Here is a 19,155-nt window from a genome sequence, read left to right on the forward strand (position 1 = left end):
AAAGACGGGCAGGACAGGTATGGGAAGGTAGCCCCCGCCTAGAGGCTGGGGCTCAGAGCAGGCATCCTCTTTCGTGGATGACACTGCCTTTTGTGGGCACTGGAGATGAACAGAGAGCCTACAACCCAGGCAGAACAGGACCAGGTAAGTTGCTCTACCTCCTGCTAGAAATAGGAAGAGGCCACCCCAACCCCCCACCTCCACCCCCAACCCCACCAGAAGTGCTGATAGCAACCAACCTGGACAAAGAACTGCAGCAGAGTACTTCCAAAATCACATGGTGGACCACATGGCTTCCTTTGACCCCTCCAGACCCACCCCACCCTTCTCCACCCACTCTATGCTCCTAGAGGCGGGCCTGGATGAACTCCATCAAACGGTTTCTATGCCCTCTGCCTTCCAGTTGACCTTGGCTACTAGCAGGAGGTGGAAAACCGAAAGGAGAGAGGTCAGAGTATTTATTTCCCCCAAATACCTTCTTGAGAGCTGGCTGGCTGTGTCCCTGGACCAAAAGCCACAGCTCCTGTCAAGAGGCCCTCTTCACAGGATTTTCTCTCTCCAGTTTCCAGTGATTGCTTTCTCCTTCTGCTCCTTCTGGCCTGTGGTTTCCCTATACCCTGATATTCCTTTGTAAATAGTCTCTTTATTAAACTCTTCTCAATTTACTCAATCTGAGGGTGCCATCTGTTTCCTGCCAGGACCTGGAATGATACAGATGGCTTGTCTGACAGGACCTATTGATGGAGAGTCCAAGAACCCCTTATTATTCTAGGCAGAGGTGGGGCAGCCTGCATTTAGCTGGAGGTTACCAAAGGTGCATGAAATGAAACCAGAAACTTGAGCTCTTTGGGGGTGGGGACGGTCTTACTGGCTGGCTTTGCAACACCAGCACTATGGCAAAGTCTGTCTTTTAGTAGAGGGCCTTCTAAGAGCAGATTTCCTCTCTCCAGTTCAGGAACACTTTTCTGTCTTAAAAGGGTCTCCTTCTCAAATGTTGATGTCCCTGAGAGGTTTTGCTTTGAATAATTTTCCGCTAGGATCAAAACAATCAGTTAGTGGCTGGGCGCAGTGGCTCATGACTGTAATCCCAGCACTTTGGCCGAGGTGGGAGGATCACTTGAGGCCAGGAATTCGAGACCAGCCTGCTCAACATGGCGAGACCCTGTCCCTACAAAAACATAAGAAATTAACCAGGCTTGATGGTATTTATATGTAAGTATATAAATATAGATAAATAGATAACTTGACAAAGACTGGAAGACACATGAAAATATGTTGGGGCATTGGGGTTAGAGAATAATTTTTTTCATTAAATTGTTAATTTCATGAAGTTATTCTTATGATACATGAATGTGGAGGAAAAAACATAAAACAAGTATGTATATGAAATTGGGCAAAATACTGTCTTATCATCCTCCTTTCCCTCATCTATATACTAAGAGGATAAAGAGTCTCTTCCATTCCAATCCATTCCAGGTAATAGAAAATGTGATTCTAAACTCTTAAAATGAGTCATATGTGGACACAGAGAATGAGGCAAAAAAAAAAGACACAGGAGTTTTGATTATTTTAACATGTCCATAAAAATCAAGAAATAGGAATAATTGTTTTTGTTCCCACTAGGGGCTGTGGTAAGTGAAGTTTTGTCTGTCTAGCTTGCTTTCTCAATCCCTCCTCTGGGTCACTTGAAGATCCCCTCCCTGACTCCACATGACTATGATGGCTAGGTCAATCAGTGTTCTTTCCCGCCCTTGACATTTAGTGGTCAGAAGACTAAACCAGAGCCAATCAGATTCTTCTCTGAAATTGATGCATGGACAGGTGGACAAAGAAGGTCCCTTTCTTCCAGGGCTGCCAAATCTTTCTGCCTGTTACTTGGGTGACCTTAGACAAATCGTTTAACTTCTTTGAGCCTAAATTTTCTCACCTTAAATGAGGTTAATAATACAATCTATTTCATAGGCATTTGTAAGAATCAAATGATATGAAGCATGAGAAAGGTTATTATAACTTTAATGTGTTTTATAATGTTATTAATAAATGTATTGTTATCAAATGTAAATAAAATTATATGATAAATTTATTCATTGTAAGGTGTTGGTCAATGACATCTTAGGACATTAAATCTCCCAAGGGTATTTACATATTTTAAAGGGGCCCATTATATAAAGCACAAAGATAGAGAACACTAATCTATACTGTCAGGAATTAGGATAGTGGTTAACTTTGCAGGGGTGGGGGGCTTGTGATCAGAGGGAACATAAGGAAGCTTCTGAAAGGTATTGGTTGTGTTCGGTTTCTTGATCTGCATTCTGGTTACATGGGTGTATTGTTGGTAAAGCTTCATTGTCCTGTATGCTTAAGATATGTGCCCTTTTCCATATGTATGGTATGATTTAATAACAAGTCTTTAAAACTTGGAAATTCCGGCTTCCAAGAAGAAGTAGGCATACTTTTCCTTACTCCTCCTACTAAGTACAGTGAAAAACTCTGGACATTATATATGAAATAAACATAAGAAGACTTTGAAAGGAGGCACTTTCTTTGAGAGGAGGAGACTTTGAAGAAGATGGCACTCGGAAATATCAATAAGTGCAAACTAAAAAAGGCCTAACAAAAACTGCTCTATCTGGCCAAAGGGCCAAGAAAGGAACAACACAAGAAAAGAGAAAACTTTTAGACAGAAACTGCTGTGCTCTGACTAAACACCACAGGAAAAAAAAAAAAAATGTAGCCCCATCCTCATTCATACCAGCAGAGGCCAAGTGGGGAGCCTAGAATTCCACTCGCCAGGCTATAGCAATGTGCCCTAACCCACCCACTGGGATATCTTCAGAGAAGGCCAAGTATGGAGCCAGTACGTTTATCCCTGCTGGGTAGTGATGAGGAAACCACATAGGCAACCTGTACTTCCAGCCCGCATCCTTCCTCCTTGGGCAGTATCAGAAGAAGCATAGTAGAAAGTCAGGACTTTCACCATTGCTCAGCAGTATTGATGCCATCCTCTCCCTGAGGTGTCAGTGGAGGCCTAGTGAGGAGCCTGAACTCCCACCCCACCCAGCAATAATAAAGAGCACCCCCCGAGATGTCAACAGAGGCTGAAAAGACTTTCTATGCTGACCTGGCAGTAATGAGGGGACACCCCACCCCCTTCCCTTGCCAATGTAGTGTCCAAAAAGCCAGCTAAAACATCAGGTTTAAATAAGATACAGAGTCATAACATAATACCCAAAGTGTCCAAGTTTCAATCAAAAATCACTCATTACACTAGAAACAAGGAAAATCTCAAACTGAATGAACAAAGATAATCTTTAGATGCCAACACTGAGATGAAACATGAGATAAAATTTTCTGACACAAATTTTAAAGCAGCCATCATAAAAATAATGCAATGAGCAATTACAAGCACACTTGACACAAATAAAATATAGAATAAATAAATAAATTAACAGCGCCTCAGGAACATGTAGGACTTTAACAAAAGATGTAGCATTGGTATTACTGAAGACCCAAAAGGAGAGGATAAAGAGGGTAGGGCTAAGAAAGTATTCAAAGAAATAATGGCTAAAAACACCCCAATTTGGCAAAAGACATAAACCTATAGATTCAAGAGGCTGAGTGAACTCTAAACAGAATAAACCCAAAGAAATTCAAACTGAGACACATATAATCAAACTTCTATAAACTAAAGACAAAGAAAAAATTATGAAGGCATCAAAAGATAAATGACATCTTATGGCAAGAGAAAAACAACCGAATAACAGGATTTCACATTAGGAGACAGAGTAGAAGGAAGTGGCACAATATCTTTCAAGTACTAAAAGAAAAGAATTGTCGAGACACGGGGAGGAGCCAAGATGGCCGAATAGGAACAGCTCCGGTCTACAGCTCCCAGCGTGAGCGACGCAGAAGACGGGTGATTTCTGCATTTCCATCTGAGGTACCGGGTTCATCTCACTAGGGAGTGCCAGACAGGGGGCACAGGCCAGTGGGTGCGTGCACCGTGCGCGAGCCGAAGCAGGGCGAGGCATTGCCTCACCTGGGAAGCGCAAGGGGTCAGGGAGTTCCCTTTCCGAGTCAAAGAAAGGGGTGACGGACGCACCTGGAAAATCGGGTCACTCCCACCCGAATATTGCGCTTTTCAGACCGGCTTAAAAAATGGCGCACCACGAGACTATATCCCACACCTGGCTCGGAGGGTCCTACGCCCACGGAATCTCGCTGATTGCTAGCACAGCAGTCTGAGATCAAACTGCAAGGCGGCAGCGAGGCTGGGGGAGGGGCGCCCGCCATTGCCCAGGCTTGCTTAGGTAAACAAAGCAGCCGGGAAGCTCGAACTGGGTGGAGCCCACCACAGCTCAAGGAGGCCTGCCTGCCTCTGTAGGCTCCACCTCTGGGGGCAGGGCACAGACAAACAAAAAGACAGCAGTAACCTCTGCAGACTTAAATGTCCCTGTCTGACAGCTTTGAAGAGAGCAGTGGTTCTCCCAGCACGCAGCTGGAGATCTGAGAACGGGCAGACTGCCTCCTCAAGTGGGTCCCTGACCCCTGACCCCTGAGCAGCCTAACTGGGAGGCACCCCCAAGCAGGGGCACACTGACACCTCACACGGCAGGGTATTCCAACAGACCTGCAGCTGAGGGTCCTGTCTGTTAGAAGGAAAACTAACAAACAGAAAGGACATCCACACCGAAAACCCATCTGTACATCACCATCATCAAAGACCAAAAGTAGATAAAACCACAAAGATGGGGAAAAAACAGAACAGAAAAACTGGAAACTCTAAAACGCAGAGCACCTCTCCTCCTCCAAAGGAACGCAGTTCCTCACCAGCAACGGAACAAAGCTGGATGGAGAATGATTTTGACGAGCTGAGAGAAGAAGGCTTCAGACGATCAAATTACTCTGAGCTACGGGAGGACATTCAAACCAAAGGCAAAGAAGTTGAAAACTTTGAAAAAAATTTAGACGAATGTATAACTAGAATAACCAATACAGAGAAGTGCTTAAAGGAGCTGATGGAGCTGAAAACCAAGGCTCGAGAACTACGTGAAGAATGCAGAAGCCTCAGGAGCCGATGCGATCAACTGGAAGAAAGGGTATCAGCAATGGAAGATGAAATGAATGAAATGAAGCGAGAAGGGAAGTCTAGAGAAAAAAGAATAAAAAGAAATGAGCAAAGCCTCCAAGAAATATGGGACTATGTGAAAAGACCAAATCTACGTCTGATTGGTGTACCTGAAAGTGATGCGGAGAATGGAACCAAGTTGGAAAACACTCTGCAGCATATTATCCAGGAGAACTTCCCCAATCTAGCAAGGCAGGCCAACATTCAGATTCAGGAAATACAGAGAACGCCACAAAGATACTCCTCGAGAAGTGCAACTCCAAGACACATAATTGTCAGATTCACCAAAGTTGAAATGAAGGAAAAAATGTTAAGGGCAGCCAGAGAGAAAGGTCGGGTTACCCTCAAAGGGAAGCCCATCAGACTAACAGCGGATTTCTCGGCAGAAACCCTACAAGCTAGAAGAGAGTGGGGGCCAATATTCAACATTCTTAAAGAAAAGAATTTTCAACCCAGAATTTCATATCCAGCCAAACTAAGCTTCATAAGTGAAGGAGGAATAAAATACTTTACAGACAAGCAAATGCTGAGAGATTTTGTCACCACCAGGCCTGCCCTAAAAGAGCTCCTGAAGGAAGCGCTAAACATGGAAAGGAACAACCGGTACCAGCCGCTGCAAAATCATGCCAAAATGTAAAGACCATCAAGACTAGGAAGAAACTGCATCAACTAATGAGCAAAATCACCAGCTAACATCATAATGACAGGATCAAATTCACACATAACAATATTGACTTTAAATGTAAATGGACTAAATTCTCCAATTAAAAGACACAGACTGGCAAGTTGGATAAAGAGTCAAGACCCATCAGTGTGCTGTATTCAGGAAACCCATCTCACGTGCAGAGACACACATAGGCTCAAAATAAAAGGATGGAGGAAGATCTACCAAGCAAATGGAAAACAAAAAAAGGCAGGGGTTGCAATCCTAGTCTCTGATAAAACAGACTTTAATCCAACAAAGATCAAAAGAGACAAAGAAGGCCATTACATAATCGTAAAGGGATCAATTCAACAAGAAGAGCTAACTATCCTAAATATATATGCACCCAATACAGGAGCACCCAGATTCATAAAGCAAGTCCTGAGTGACCTACAAAGAGACTTAGACTCCCACACATTAATAATGGGAGACTTTAACACCCCACTGTCAACATTAGACAGATCAACGAGACAGAAAGTCAACAAGGATACCCAGGAATTGAACTCAGCTCTGCACCAAGCGGACCTAATAGACATCTACAGAACTCTCCACCCCAAATCAACAGAATATACATTTTTTTCAGCACCACACCACACCTATTCCAAAATTGACCACATACTTGGAAGTAAAGCTCTCCTCAGCAAATGTAAAAGAACAGAAATTATAACAAACTATCTCTCAGACCACAGTGCAATCAAACTAGAACTCAGGATTAAAAATCTCACTCAAAGCCGCTCAACTACATGGAAACTGAACAACCTGCTCCTGAATGACTACTGGGTACATAACGAAATGAAGGCAGAAATAAAGATGTTCTTTGAAACCAACGAGAACAAAGACACAACATACCAGAATCTCTGGGATGCATTCAAAGCAGTGTGTAGAGGGAAATTTATAGCACTAAATGCCCACAAGAGAAAGCAGGAAAGATCCAAAATTGACACCCTAACATCACAATTAAAAGAACTAGAAAAGCAAGAGCAAACACATTCAAAAGCTAGCAGAAGGCAAGAAATAACTAAAATCAGAGCAGAACTGAAGGAAATAGAGACACAAAAAACTCTTCAAAAAATTAATGAGTCCAGGAGCTGGTTTTTTGAAAGGATCAACAAAATTGATAGACCGCTAGCAAGACTAATAAAGAAAAAAAGAGAGAAGAATCAAATAGACACAATAAAAAATGATAAAGGGGATATCACCACTGATCCCACAGAAATACAAACTACCATCAGAGAATACTACAAACACCTCTACGCAAATAAACTAGAAAATCTAGAAGAAATGGATAAATTCCTTGACACATACACTCTCCCAAGACTAAACCAGGAAGAAGTTGAATCTCTGAATAGACCAATAACAGGAGCTGAAATTGTGGCAATAGTCAATAGTTTACCAACCAAAAAGAGTCCAGGACCAGATGGATTCACAGCCGAATTCTACCAGAGGTACAAGGAGGAACTGGTACCATTGCTTCTGAAACTATTCCAATCAATAGAAAAAGAGGGAATCCTCCCTAACTCATTTTATGAGGCCAGCATCATTCTGATACCAAAGCCGGGCAGAGACACAACCAAAAAAGAGAATTTTAGACCAATATCCTTGATGAACATTGATGCAAAAATCCTCAATAAAATACTGGCAAACCGAATCCAGCAGCACATCAAAAAGCTTATCCACCATGATCAAGTGGGCTTCATCCCTGGGATGCAAGGCTGGTTCAATATATGCAAATCAATAAATGTAATCCAGCATATAAACAGAGCCAAAGACAAAAACCACATGATTATCTCAATAGATGCAGAAAAAGCCTTTGACAAAATTCAACAACCCTTCATGCTAAAAACTCTCAATAAATTAGGTATTGATGGGACGTATTTCAAAATAATAAGAGCTATCTATGACAAACCCACAGCCAATATCATACTGAATGGGCAAAAACTGGAAGCATTCCCTTTGAAAACTGGCACAAGACAGGGATGCCCTCTCTCACCGCTCCTATTCAACATAGTGTTGGAAGTTCTGGCCAGGGCAATCAGGCAGGAGAAGGAAATAAAGGGTATTCAATTAGGAAAAGAGGAAGTCAAATTGTCCCTGTTTGCAGACGACATGATTGTTTATCTAGAAAACCCCATTGTCTCAGCCCAAAATCTCCTTAAGCTGATAAGCAACTTCAGCAAAGTCTCAGGATACAAAATCAATGTACAAAAATCACAAGCATTCTTATACACCAACAACAGACAAACAGAGAGCCAAATCATGAGTGAACTCCCATTCACAATTGCTTCAAAGAGAATAAAATACCTAGGAATCCAACTTACAAGGGATGTGAAGGACCTCTTCAAGGAGAACTACAAACCACTGCTCAAGGAAATAAAAGAGGATACAAACAAATGGAAGAACATTCCATGCTCATGGGTAGGAAGAATCAATATCGTGAAAATGGCCATACTGCCCAAGGTCATTTACAGATTCAATGCCATCCCCATCAAGCTACCAACGACTTTCTTCACAGAATTGGAAAAAACTACTTAAAAGTTCATATGGAACCAAAAAAGAGCCCGCATTGCCAAGTCAATCCTAAGCCAAAAGAACAAAGCTGGAGGCATCACACTACCTGACTTCAAACTATACTACAAGGCTACAGTAACCAAAACAGCATGGTACTGGTACCAAAACAGAGATATAGATCAATGGAACAGAACAGAGCCCTCAGAAATAACGCCGCATACCTACAACTATCTGATCTTTGATGAACCTGAGAAAAACAAGCAATGGGGAAAGGATTCCCTATTTAATAAATGGTGCTGGGAAAACTGGCTAGCCATATGTAGAAAGCTGAAACTGGATCCCTTCCTTACACCTTATACAAAAATCAATTCAAGATGGATTAAAGATTTAAACGTTAGACCTAAAACCATAAAAACCCTAGAAGAAAACCTAGGCATTACCATTCAGGACATAGGCGTGGGCAAGGACTTCATGTCCGAAACACCAAAAGCAATGGCAACAAAAGCCAAAATTGACAAATGGGATCTAATTAAACTTAAGAGCTTCTGCACAGCAAAAGAAACTACCATCAGAGTGAACAGGCAACCTACAAAATGGGAGAAAATTTTCGCAACCTACTCATCTGACAAAGGGCTAATATCCAGAATCTACAATGAACTCAAACAAATTTACAAGAAAAAAACAAAGAACCCCATCAAAAAGTGGGCGAAGGATATGAACAGACACTTCTCAAAAGAAGACATTTATGCAGCCAAAAAACACATGAAAAAATGCTCATCATCACTGGCCATCAGAGAAATGCAAATCAAAACCACAATGAGATACCATCTCACACCAGTTAGAATGGCAATCATTAAAAAATCAGGAAACAACAGGTGCTGGAGAGGATGTGGAGAAATAGGAACACTTTTACACTGTTGATGGGACTGTAAACTAGTTCAACCCTTATGGAAGTCAGTGTGGCGATTCCTCAGGGATCTAGAACTAGAAATACCATTTGACCAAGCCATCCCATTACTGCGTATATACCCAAAGGACTATAAATCATGCTGCTATAAAGACACATGCACACGTATGTTTATTGCGGCATTATTCACAATAGCAAAGACTTGGAACCAACCCAAATGTCCAACAATGATAGACTGGATTAAGAAAATGTGGCACATATACACCATGGAATACTATGCAGCCATAAAAAATGATGAGTTCATGTCCTTTGTAGGGACATGGATGAAATTGGAAACCATCATTCTCAGTAAACTATCGCAAGAACAAAAAACCAAACACTGCATATTCTCACTCATAGGTGGGAATTGAACAATGAGATCACATGGACACAGGAAGGGGAATATCACACTCTGGGGACTGTTGTGGGGTGGGGGGAGGGGGGAGGGATAGCACTGGGAGATATACCTAATGCTAGATGACGAGTTAGTGGGTGCAGTGCACCAGCATGGCACATGTATACATATGTAACTAACCTGCACAATGTGCACATGTACCCTAAAACTTAAAGTATAATAAAAATAAAAAATAAAAAAAATAAAAAATAAAAAAAATAAAAAATAAAAAAAATAAAAAAAAGAAAGCAGAAAAAAAAAAAAGAATTGTCAACCTGCATTTCTTTTCTTTTTTTTTTTTTTTTTGAGATGGAATCTTGCTCTGCCACCCAGGCTGGAGTGCAGTGGTGCAATCTCGGCTTACTGCAACCTCCGCCTCCCGGGTTCAAATGATTTTCCTGCCTCAGCCTCCCGAGTAGCTGGGACTGCAGGTGCCTGCCACCACACCCGGATAATTTTTGTATTTTTAGTAGAGACGAGGTTTCACCATGTTGGCCAGGTTGGTCTCAAACTCCTGACCTCAAGTGATCCGCCCACCTTGGCCTCCCAAAGTGCTGGGATTACAGGTGTGAGCCACTGCACCCAGCCTCAACCTGCATTTCTATATCCAGTGAAAATATCCTTCAGGAATGAAGGGGAAATAAAGACATTCTCAAATATAGGGAAACTAAGATAATTTGTTACCAGCAGATCTACTCTAAATAATGGCTAAAGGAAGTTGATTAAACAAAAAGGAAATGATAAAAGAAGTAACCTTGGAACATGAGAAAGGAAGAGAGAACATGACAAGCAAAAGATCTGGGTAAATACAATAGACTTTCCTTCTCCTTCTGGGTTTTATAAATCATATTTGACAGTTTAAGCAAAAAATATAACACTGATATAGTTTTAAATGGCTCTGGAAGAAATTTCAAGACAATTATATAAATGGGGGAGAATAAATAGACATAGAGGTTAGATTTTTATGCTTCACTCAAACTGGCAAAGTGATGACCCAAGTAGACCGTGATAGATATGTATGTATAATGTAATTCCTGGAGAAATCAATAAGAAAACAATATAAAGAGATACACTAAAGGACACTATAAATAAATCAATATGGAAGGCAGGAGAAAGAAAGTAGAAAATGAAAAGGAGAAATAACAAACAGAAAACAAGAAATAAAGTAGCAAATATAATTATATTTAATGTAGATTGTCTAAATATACTACTTTGGCAGAGTGGATCAAAAAGCATGACCCAGCTATATACTGTCTATAAGAAACTTATTTACAATATAATGATAAAGGCAGATTGAAAGTAAAAGGATGGAAAAAGATGTATAATACAAGCATTAATCACAACGAAATAGGAAAAGCTCTATTATATCAGATAAAGTAGACTGCAAAGAAAAGCAATTTACCACAGACAGAAAAGGACATTATATAATGATAAATGGGTCAGTACACCAAAAGGACATAGCACTCCTAAAATGTGTTTGCACTAAGTAACAGAGCAGCAAAGTATGTGAATCAAGATCTGATAGAACTGAAAGGAGAAATATGCAAATTCACAATTACAGACGTCAACATCCCTCTCTCAACAACTGATAGTACAACTAGCCAGAAAATCAGCAAGGATATAGAAAAGCTCAACAATATCATCAACCAACAGGGTCTAATCAACATGTATAGAATACTCTACTCAACAAGAGCAGAATATACCTCAAGAATTTAGAAAAATGGGTCCTGGTAGTGGCTATGAGAAAAAAAATATAGAAAAAGAAAAGCAAAATAAACCCAAACCAAGCAAAAGGAGATGCGTAATAAAGATAAGAGCAGAAATCAATGAAATTGAAAACAGCAAAACAATAGAGAAAATCAATGAAACACAGAGCTTGCTCTTTGAAATCATCAATAAAATTGACAAATCTCTATCAAGATTGACAAAGAAAGAAAAAGATAAAATTACCAATATCAGAAATGAAATAGGGGCTATCACTATATCAGAAATGAAATAGGGACTATCACTATAGACCCTGCAGACATCAAAAGTAAAATAAGGGAATACTATGAACAACTCTACACATAAATTTGACAACTTAGAGGAAATAGACCAATTAATCAAAAATAACAAACTAAAACAACTCACCCAATATGAAATATATAGTTTGAATCTCTGTATATTAAGGAAATTGAATTTGTAATTTAACTTCTCCCAAAAAAGAAATATCAGATGATTCCACTGGGAAATTCTACCAGATGTAAAAGAATTAAACTAATTCTAAACAATCTGCTTTAGAAAATAGAAGAGGATGGAACACTTCTCAATTCATTTTATGAAGCTATTATCTTGGTAAGAAAACTAGACAAAGATAGTACAAAAAAAAAAGATATTACAGACCAATTTTCCTCATGAATATACATGCAAAAGTTCTTAACTAAATATTAGCAAATAAAATTCAACAATATATAAAAAGAATTATACAACATGATAAAGTAGACTTTATTCCTGGGGTGCAAGGCTGGTTCAGTTTGCTAAAACTACTTAATAGAATTCACCATATTACTAAGCTAAAGAAGAAAACTCATGTGACCATATCAATTGATAAAGAAAAAGCATTTGACAAAATTCAATACCCACTTATGATAATCAGAAAACTCTAAGCAAATTAGGAATAGAGGGGAACTTTTTCAACTTGATAAGAGCATCTACAAAAACCCTACAGTTAATATAATACTTAATGATAAAAGACCGAATGCTGGCCGGGCGTGGTGGCTCACGCCTGTAATCCCAGCACTTTGGGAGGCTGAGGTGGGCGGATCATGAGGTCGGGAGTTCAAGACCAGCCTGGCCAATATGGTGAAACCCCGTCTCTATTAAAAATACAAAAATTAGCCAGGCATGGTGGCACATGTCTGTAATCCCAGCTACTCAGGAGGCTGAGGCAGAAGAATCACTTGAACCCGGGAGGTGAAGGTTGCAGTGAGCCGAGATTGCACCACTGCACTTCAGCCTGGGCAACAGAGCGAGACTCCATCTAAAAAACAACAAAAAACAACAAAAGACTGAATGCTTTCCCCTTAGGATAGGGAAGAAGCCGAAAATGGCCACTCTCACTACTCATATTCAACATAGTACTGGAAGTTCTAGCCGGCACAATAAGGCAAGAAAAAGGAATATAAGGCATACAGATTGGAAGGAATTCTTTCAAACTGTCCCTATTTGTTGATGGCATGGTAGTACATGTAGAAAATCCTAAGGGATTTACAAACAAAACAAAACAAAAACCTACTAGAACTGATAAGTGATTTCAGCAAAGACAGTGTTCAAGAATAACATTAAAAATCAATTGTATTTTTATATACTGGCAATGAACATGTGAACATATTCACAATTGAAAATAAAGTATCATTTAAAATAATTCAGAACAAAACATAACATTCTCCAAAGAAGATATATAGATGGCCAATAAGCACATGAAAAGATGCTCAATATCATTAATCATTTGGGAAATGCAAATCAAAATTACAATGATATAACACATCTATTAGGGTGGCTACTATTTAAAAAAACAGAAAGTAGGGCTGGGTGCGGTGGCTCATGCCTGTAATCCCAGCACTTTTGGAGGCCAAAGCAGGTTGATCCCTGAGGTCAGGAGTTCAAGACCAGCCTGGCAAAACCCCGTTTCTACTAAAAATACAAAAATTAGCAGGGCGTGGTGGCTTGCACCTATGGTCCCAGCTACACAGCAGACAGAGGCAGGAGAATCACTTGAACCTGGGAGACGGAGGTAGCAGTGAGCTGAGATCACACCACTGAACTCCAGCCTGGACAACAGAGGGAGACTCTGTCTCAAAAAAACAAAAGCAAACAAACAAACAAACAAACAGAAAGTAAAAGGTGTTGGTAAGGATGTGGAGAAATTGGAACCCTTATACACTGTTGGTGGGAATATAAAATGATACAGTCACTGTGGAAAACAGCATGGCAGTTCCTTTAAAAATTACAAATAGGATTGTCATATGATTCAACAATTCAATTTCTGGGTATATACCCCAAAGAATTGAAAGCAGGGTCCTGAAGAGATATTTATATACCCATGTTTATAGCAGCATTATTCACAAATGCTGAAATGTAGAAGCAATCCAAACGTCCATCAACAGATAGATGGGTAAGCAAAATGTGGTCTATCCATTACAATGGAATATTATTCAGCCTTAAAAAGGAAGGAAATTCTGGCACATGCTACAACATGGATAAACCTTGAAGACATTATGCTAAGTGAAATAAGCCAGTCATAAAAAGACAAATACTGTATGATTCCACTTATATGAGGTACTTAGAATAGTCAAAATCATAGAAAAAGACAGTAGAATGGTAGCTGCCAGGGGCTGGGGGAATTGGGAAGTGGGGAGTTATGTTTAATACGTATAGAGTTTCAGTTTTACATGATGAAAAGAATTATGGAGATGGAAAGTAATGATGGTTGCACAACATTATGAATATATTTAATGCCACCGAACTATACACTTAAAAATGGTTAAGGCCAGGTGCACTGGCTCACGCCTGTAATCCCAACACTTTGGGAGGCTGAGGCAAGTAGATCACTGGAGTCCAGGAGTTTGAGACCAGCCTGGGCAACATGGCAAAACCCTGTCTCTACAAAAAAAATACAAAAATTAGCCAGGCATGGTGGTGTGTGCCTGTGGTCCCAGCTACTAGGTAAGCTGAGGTGGGAGGATAGCTTGAACCCAGGAGGTGGAGGTTGTATTGAGCTGTGATCGTGCCACTGCACTCCAGCCTGGGTGACAGAGCAAGATCTTGTCTCAAAAAAAAAAAAAGGTTAAAATGATACACTTTATGTATATTTAAACACGATAAAAGTGAAAAAAAAACATATATAGGACTTATATGGTGAAAACTACAAAAATGTTGATGAAAGAAATAAAAGATTTAAATATCTGGAGAAATATACTATGTTCACGGATTGGAAGATTCAACATAGTAAATACGTCTATTGATATACAGGTTTAATGCAAATACTATCAAATTCCCAGCAAGAATTTTTACAGATATACACAAGATTATTCTAAAATTTATATGGAAAAGTAAGGAACTAGACTAGTGAAAACAATTTTTTTTTTTTTTTTTTGAGATGGAGTTTCGCTCTTGTTGCTCAGGCTGGAGTGCAATGGCACGATCTCAGCTCAATGCAACCTCCGCCTCCCGGGTTCAAGCAATTCTCCTACCTCAGCCTCCCAAGAAGCTGGGATTACAGGCATGTGCCACCACCTCTGGCTAACTTTTTGTATTTAGTAAAGACGGGGTTCCACCATGTTGGTCAGGCTGGTCTCGAACTCCTGACCTCAGGTGATCCACCTGCCTCAGCCTCCCAAAGTGCTGGGGTTACAGGCGTGAGCCACCATCCCCGGCCTCAATAAAAACAAAATTTAAAGAAGAATAAAGTGGGAGGAATTACTATACCCAATTTCAAGACTTATCATATAGCTACAATAATTAGGACTGTGTGTTATTGGTGGAGGGAAAGACACATAGATCAATAGAATAGGACACAGAACCCATAAATAGACCCACACAAGTTTGGTGAAATGATCTTTGACAAAGGTGCACAACAGCTAAATGGAGAAAATAAAGATTTATCAACAAATGATGTTGGAGCAATTGGACATCCATAGGCAAAAAAATGAACCTTGACCTAAATCTTACTCTTTATGAACAACAATTAACTCAAGTGGATCACCAACTTAAATGTAATACATGAAATTAGAAAACCTTTAGAAAATAATATAGGTGAAAATTGTCGGGGTTTAGGCAGAGGCAAAGGGATCTTAGACTTAACATCGAAAGCACAAGCCATAAGTGAAAAATAGGTAAGTTGGACCTCATCAAAATTTAAAAATTTTTCTCTAGGAAAGATTCTGCTAAGAAGATGAAAAGACAAGCTACAAACTGGGAGAGAATACTTGTAAACCAATTATCCAACAAAGGACTGGTATATGGAATCTATAAAGAACTCTGAAAACTCAATAGTTAAAAACAAAACAAACAAACAAACAAACAAACAAAAACTGACTGGGCACAGTGGCTCACACCTGTAATGCTAGCACTTTGGGAGGCTGAGGTGGGAAAATCGCTTAACGCCAGGAATTCAAGGAGTTCAAGACCAGTCTGGGCAACATAGTGAGACCCTATCTCTACAAAAAATTTAAAAAATAATCAGGTATGCTGGTGCGCACTGTAGTCCAGATACTCAGGAGGCAATGACAGGAGGATTGCTTGAGCCCAGGAGGTCAAAGCTCCTGCACTCCAGCCCGGGTGACAGAATGAGACCCTGTTTCTAAAAAAAAAAGAAAAGAAAAGAAAAAGAAAATGAAAGAAAGAAAAGGCTATATATACTGTATGATTCCATTTCTGTAACTTTCTTGACAAAATCATAGAAGTGGATAACAGATTAGTGGTTGCCAGGGATCAAGGTGAGATGGGAGAGGAGTATAGCCATAAAAGGGCAACATGAGGGAATCCTTGTGATGATGGAAATGTTCTGTACCTGTACTGACGATGTAATAGTGTCGATATCCTGCTTGTGTTATTGGACTAAAGTTTTGCAAGATATTACCATTGGGGAAACTGGGTAAAGGATATATGGAAATGTCTCTATACTTTTTCTTACAACTGCATGTGAATCTATAATTATCTCAAAATAAAATGCTTAATTAATTTATTATTTGATTTATTTATTTAGAGACAGAGTTTTGCTCTTGTTGCCCAGGCTGGAGTGCAGTGGTGCAATCTCAGCTCACTGCAACCTCTGTCTCCTGGGTTCAAGCATTTCTCCTGCCTCAGCCTCCCGAGTAGCTGGGATTACAGGTGTTTGGCCACCATGCCTGGCCAATTTTTTTTTTTTTTTTTTTTTTTTTGTATTTTCAGTAGAGATGGGGTTTCACCATGTTGGCCAGACTGGTCTCAAGCTCCTGATCTCAGGTGATTAGCCTGCCTTAGCCTCCCAAAGTGCTGGGATTACAGGCGTGATAAAATGCTTAACTTAAAAAGAAATGGGCCTGGCATGGTGGCTCACACATGTAATCCCAGGAGGATCATTTGAGCCTAGGAGGTCGAGGCTGTAGTGAGCCATGATCGTGCCACTGCACTGCAGCCTGGGCAATGGAGCAAGACTCTGTCTCAAAAATAAAACAATAAAATAAAATAGTAGAGGATATTCTCTCTTCCTCAGCGCTGCCTACAGAGGTTGCAGCCATCTCCTCCTTGGCATCACAGCTGCCCTCAGACCCCTTGTGAAACTCAAGATTGTCAAAAAGAGAACCAAGAAGTTCATCCTGTACCAGTCAGACTGGTATGTCAAAATCAAGCCTAACTGGCAGAAACCCAGAGGTATCGACAATAGGGTTTGTAGAAGGTTCAAGGGCCAGATCTTGAAGCCCAACGTTGGTTATGGGAGCAACAAAAAAACAAAGCACATGCTGCCCAATGGTTTCCAGAAATTCCTGGTCCATGACATCAATGAGCTGGAAGTGCTGATGATGTGCAACAAATCTTACTGTGCTAAGATCGCTCACAATGTTTCCTCCAAGAACTGCAAGGCCATCGTGGAAAGAGCAGCCCAGCTGGCCATCAGAGTCAACAACCTCAATGCCATACTGCGCAGCAAAGAAAATGAATAGGCGGCTCGTGTGCATGTTTTATGTTTAAAGAAAACCACAAAAACTGCCAAAAAAAAAAAAAAATAGTAGAGGGGGCCTGGCGTGGCAGCTCACGCCTGTAATCCCAGCACTTTGGGAGGCCGAGGCAGGCAGATCACCCGAGGTCAGGAGTTTGAGATCAGTCTGGCCAACATGGCGAAACCTCGTCTCTACTAAAAACACAAAAATTAGCCAGGCGTGGTGGCGCACACCTGTAATCCCAGCTATTCGGGAGACTGAGGCAGGAGAATCTCTTGAACTCGGGAGGCAGAGGTTGCAGTGAGCCAAGATTGCACCACTGCACTCCAGCCTGGGTGACAGAGTGAGACTCTGTCTCAAAAAAAAAAATTTAAAAGAATAGTAGAGGGGCTCCTAAAGAGCAAAAAACCTGTAAGACTAAGAGGAAAAGCATCTAATGGTGTGACTTCAGGCATGGTGACAAGTCACTAGAAGAGGGAGAGAGATACACCCTTTGCCACTTTCTTCAAAGTCAATCCTGGCACCTAATATAGAGAGATGTTAGTATTTACCTATGATTGATTTAAGGAAGATTCTTCCCATATTACCCTTTGTAAAATTTGCAGTCATCATTGATAAAGACAAGACAAGAGTTTGACTCTTAGCCTCAAACATAAAGGACTTCAAAATCTTATTTGGTGCACTATTGGTGTGTTTGTATAATTTAACTATAAGTGACTTACATATTTAAAAAAATTATCACAATTTTGATCTGCACCAGAAAGGAATTTGTGGCTGAAAATAGTCTGTTCCTATCTAGGTAAATATTGAAAATATCTAAATTTTCTTAGTGAGAAAACATCCATGGTCTCAGATGTGGTTATGGGATAATGGTCTCCCAATGACTCATAAAATACCTCTCCTGGGAAAATACCTCTAGCATTACAAATAGGGTTGCAAATCTAAAAAGACAAATTTCACTCAGGCAGGAGATTTTTCTGGGCATGCTATGTAACTCCTGTTGTGGTGGTCTGGTGGAAAGGTTGGTGGAAAAGTGGGGGCTGGAGGGAAGGGGATGGACAGGAGAGACCCTTAAAGAGAGACTCTTGAAACGAGTATCTGTTGTTGGTAGAAGAAGTTTAGGAAATATACCTTAAGATAAGAAGGAATTGTACTAAAATGTAGTCATTCAGATTCTTAAGAGGACTGTGTGAGGACAAAAAAATCCAGGGGAAATACATTTTAAAGACATGATCATAAAGAGAGTGGCATTAATGGATCATTGTGGGCCCCCTTCAAGATTATGTATTCAGAGGCAGAAGAGAGGGAGGAGGGGCCAGGAAGTGACTGGTGTGGTTGGCGCTCATGGGTTTATTGTTGTCTACAGGTTCTGAATCCTACCCTAGCAATGCTGACCACTCTTCATGGGATGGCTGAGACAGGAACACCCAGTGCCTGGGGTAGGCAGCTGAGAGCCACCTGGTAAAATGATTTGGTCTTTAGAAGAGTATGGATATGCAGCCAGGCACAGTGGCTCACACCTGTAATCCCAGCACTTTGGGAGGCCGAGGTGGGCTGATCTCTTGAGGCCAGGAGTTCGAGACTAGCCTGACCAACACTAGCCTGACCACATCTCTACTAAAAATATAAAAATTAGCCAGGCATGGTGGCACACGCCTGTGATTCCAGCTACTCGGGAGGCAGAGGTTGCAGTGCAGTGAGCCAAGATCATGCCACTGCATTCCAGCCTGAAGCACAAAGCAGGACTCCATCTCAAAAAAAAAAAGTATGGATATGCAACCAGCAACAAGGAAACTG

The 19,155-nt window shown here is 40.6% G+C and overlaps 1 protein-coding gene across 1 annotated transcript; it reads left to right on the forward strand.

The window, feature by feature from the left end:
• Nucleotides 1–77: 77 nt before the first annotated feature.
• Nucleotides 78–17,361, forward strand: LOC101133075 (large ribosomal subunit protein eL32-like). The gene is made up of 2 exons (XM_055375803.1): nt 78–144; nt 16,958–17,361. The coding sequence occupies exons 1-2, from the start codon at nt 78–80 to the stop codon at nt 17,359–17,361; spliced, it is 471 nt and encodes a 156-aa protein (XP_055231778.1).
• Nucleotides 17,362–19,155: the final 1,794 nt, after the last annotated feature.

This window comes from Gorilla gorilla, chromosome X (assembly GCF_029281585.2).
Source record: "Gorilla gorilla gorilla isolate KB3781 chromosome X, NHGRI_mGorGor1-v2.1_pri, whole genome shotgun sequence".
In the NCBI taxonomy this organism is placed as follows: Eukaryota; Metazoa; Chordata; class Mammalia; order Primates; family Hominidae; genus Gorilla; species Gorilla gorilla.